Consider the following 2,787-nt stretch of genomic DNA (forward strand, 5'->3'; position numbering starts at 1 on the left):
CCGGCTAACATCATACTTCAACATCTGCTGGCAAAAAGGGGAAATCCCAGAATCCTGGAAGACTGCGAAGATGGTGTTTATACCCAAGCCTGGGAAAAAACTTCAACTGGATGCCCTGCGCCCCATTTCGCTCACGTCCTGTCTCGGGAAGGTCTTGGAGCATGTCGTACTCAATCGCCTTAACAGGTACGCAGAGGCCAACAAAGTCTTCGCGGACACGATGGTCGGGTTCAGACCCAAGCTCTCGACGCAGGACGTGATGCTTCGACTGTATCATCAGATTATGGCAAGGGAATACGCACCCAAAAGGGACACCAGAGCCATACTCGGGCTGGACATCTCCAAAGCATTCGACAATGTCAGCCACGCAGCCATCCTCCGTGGGCTAAACTCCATTGATGTGGGCGAGCGCATCTTCAAATACATACAGCACTTCCTATCAAGTAGGCAGGTGCAGGTCTCTATCGGCGGTTTCCAATCTGACCTGCAAACTCTGGGCGGAGTCGGAACACCGCAAGGAGCAGTGCTCTCTCCGTTTCTCTTCAATATCGCCATGAAAGATTTACCGACGAAACTACAAGGTATCCCCAACCTTCACCACAGCATATACGCAGACGATGTCTCTCTGTGGATGGTAGGAGGAAGCGATGGCGCCATCCAAGACTCGCTGCAAGAAGCTATACGCATCGTGGAAGCCTACGCTAAGGAGCGCGGACTAGCCTGCTGTCAGGAAAAGTCGGAGTTGCTACTCATGGCCGGCACCACGGTAAAAACTCCCTCAGGCATCATACTGCAGGTCGGAGGCAAAGACGTCCCTCGTGTCCGGCGACTTCGGATACTCGGTCTGTGGTTGCAGGAGGATGGCAAGAACACATACAGCATCGGAGTCCTCCGTAACCACGCACAGCAAGTAGGAAGACTCATAGCAAGAATCGCCGGAAAACGGTACGGGATGAAAGAGCGGAATGTCATTCGCCTTATCAAAGCCTTCGTGATTAGCCGGATTGCCTACATTGCACCCTTCCTGGACTTGACACTCACGGAGAGGGATGCCATCGATCGCATCATCCGCTGCGTATACAAGAAAGCGCTTCACCTAACGCCTTCAACAGAGACCAAGCGACTCGAGAAGCTTGGGCTTCACAACACCCTCTCGGAAATCATTGAGGCACAGAGGATAGCCCACTACGAAAGGCTATCTCTGACCACAGCGGGAAGAACCATCCTCACATCTTTGGGCATCAACTACCACCCAACAGGGCACAGTACGCGAGGCTGGCTTCCAAACGAGCTACGCGAGCAACTAAAAATTTCGCCTCTGCCTCGTCACATGCATCCAGTGCACGACGCAGGCAGACGCATGGCCAGAGCGAAGGCTCTGGAGAACACTCTACAGCAAGGCTGCGACGACTCCGAGGTGATCTATGTCGACGCAGCCTCAGCTGACAGGGGTCGAATGACCCTTGCAGTTACGAATCGCTCCGGCCAAATCCTCACGGCGGGCAGCATGTACACCAGCAACAGTGCAGAGGCAGAGGAGGCAGCCATCGCCTTGGCCCTCACCCTCAGCACTACGAAAGTCATCGTCAGTGACTCCCAGATGGCCATCCGCCAGTACATGCGTGGTCACATCTCTGACAAAGCCCTCAAGATCGCCACTGGTCATCGTCTGATTGACCACCCAGTCCGCATACTGTGGTCTCCAGCCCATGCGTCACTCCCAGGCAACGAGAGTGCTCACAGTGCAGCCTGCGCTCTTACCAACCGGGCTAGCACACCAAGTGAGCACTCGACCTCCGCCACGTGGAACCACGACAACCTCTACACCTTTAAGGGGGTGCTGGACCACTACCGAGTAGAACGCCGAGCCTACCCAGAGGCTCACAGCACTCTCAACAAGGCAGAATCCACCATCCTCCGTCAAGTCCAGACGGAGACCTTCCTCAACCCGGCGCAGTTGCACTCGTGGTACCCAGATACCTACGACCCGTCTTGCAGGAACTGTGACGAGATCGCTACACTCCACCATATACTCTGGGGGTGTCCGGAGCTGCTTCTTCATTCGAAGAATAAGGAGTTCATCAAGCAAGCCAGGCAACCAGGCGCCTGGGAATCCTTCCTGCGGGATCCTGACCCCACGACTCAGAAAATTCTAGTCCAGCTGGCCTCGGACGCCGCCGGGAACATCGCGTTTCGTCTGTCGACCGAGGGGATCGCTTCGTCAAAGGTCTCTCCCTAAGAGAGACTCGGTTGACGCGGGGATCTAACAGTCTTGGACCCAATAAAGTTTACCTCACCTCACCACTTGGTCTAGCGGCACAGCGCAGGGGGCCCTTAAAAAAGAGTGATATGTAACTTGCGTACCCTTTTACCCAAATAGGATTACAAAATCACAAAAAGAAGTTCCAAGCAAATATATTTCTTGGCGAGTAAGTTAGGCTGGGGTTGTTGGCTGGTCATTTTCATGAAATCTAAGATTTCACTGCTTTACAAGAGTTTTTCTCTCACACTCTGCTAAAAAAATTACTTCCATATTTTTTATAACGTTCGAACAATTTCAACCTTGAAAGTAGGAATGCTAGTTAATTCTAAGGCCGAGGACGAGGATAAATAAAAGTATGACCGTACTTCGTTGTGTCTCAAACAGCACTCGCTGACCCTTTATTTTCCTCGCCCTAACGATACAGTCGCAGCGCAGCAGCAGCGCTCGGAACCAGCACGCCACCGCTCCCACTCCCGGACGTTCGCTGAACCACTTAAACCTAATAATGATTCAGTAACACTGCA

The 2,787-nt window shown here is 53.0% G+C and overlaps 1 protein-coding gene across 1 annotated transcript; it reads left to right on the plus strand.

Annotated features, from left to right (window-relative positions):
• The first annotated feature begins 838 nt into the window (after positions 1 to 838).
• LOC120839644 lies at positions 839 to 2,294 on the plus strand. The gene has a single exon (XM_040209947.3). The coding sequence runs from the start codon at positions 953 to 955 to the stop codon at positions 2,237 to 2,239; it is 1,287 nt and encodes a 428-aa protein (XP_040065881.1). The 5' UTR covers positions 839 to 952; the 3' UTR covers positions 2,240 to 2,294.
• The last annotated feature ends 493 nt before the right edge of the window (positions 2,295 to 2,787 follow it).

Source organism: Ixodes scapularis, unplaced genomic scaffold (assembly GCF_016920785.2).
Source record: "Ixodes scapularis isolate PalLabHiFi unplaced genomic scaffold, ASM1692078v2 PGA_scaffold11__112_contigs__length_91849675, whole genome shotgun sequence".
Taxonomy (NCBI): domain Eukaryota; kingdom Metazoa; phylum Arthropoda; class Arachnida; order Ixodida; family Ixodidae; genus Ixodes; species Ixodes scapularis.

Excerpts from the sequence above, each read along its gene's own strand:
- LOC120839644 (XM_040209947.3), top strand. The coding sequence starts at position 953 with ATGAAAGAGCGGAATGTCATTCGCCTTATCAAAGCCTTCGTGATTAGC.